Source organism: Penaeus monodon, chromosome 29 (genome assembly GCF_015228065.2).
Source record: "Penaeus monodon isolate SGIC_2016 chromosome 29, NSTDA_Pmon_1, whole genome shotgun sequence".
Taxonomy (NCBI): domain Eukaryota; kingdom Metazoa; phylum Arthropoda; class Malacostraca; order Decapoda; family Penaeidae; genus Penaeus; species Penaeus monodon.
Window position 1 is genome coordinate 30,332,516 of NC_051414.1, and position 370 is coordinate 30,332,885.

The window sequence follows — 370 nt, forward strand, 5'->3', positions numbered from 1 at the left end:
CTCTTATTTATTGAACTATCTATCTGTATACCTGATAGTGAATTAATATTTAAATTTTCAGCTTTTAGTTAGAATCCTTTTTAATCAATGAGATGATAACATTTGCAATGATATTACGTTTATCATAAAGCATATCTACCCACGCAATGCTAGATCTTTATCTATAGAATCATTAAAAACTGTTAATATCAAACAAATAATAGTCATAATTACCTTCATCTTGTTAAAATGTCACATAAAAGTTGAAAAATAATAGAAAATGATAAAAGTAGAATGAAAACAACAGGAAATTAAAACCCCCAAAAGAGGACAGCAATCGCGGTCGCTTTTGTCGAACTCTTTTCCATCGTCTGGTCACTGATTAGTCCTG

General features: G+C 29.5%; 1 protein-coding gene across 1 annotated transcript in view; it reads right to left on the reverse strand.

Annotated features, from left to right (window-relative positions):
* Positions 1-219, reverse strand: part of LOC119591838 — a 6,265-nt gene extending 6,046 nt beyond the window's left edge. Inside the window, exon 1 of the mRNA XM_037940583.1 lies at positions 214-219. Coding sequence (XP_037796511.1) covers positions 214-219 — 6 coding nt within the window. The remainder of the gene's footprint in view (positions 1-213) is intronic.
* Positions 220-370: the final 151 nt, after the last annotated feature.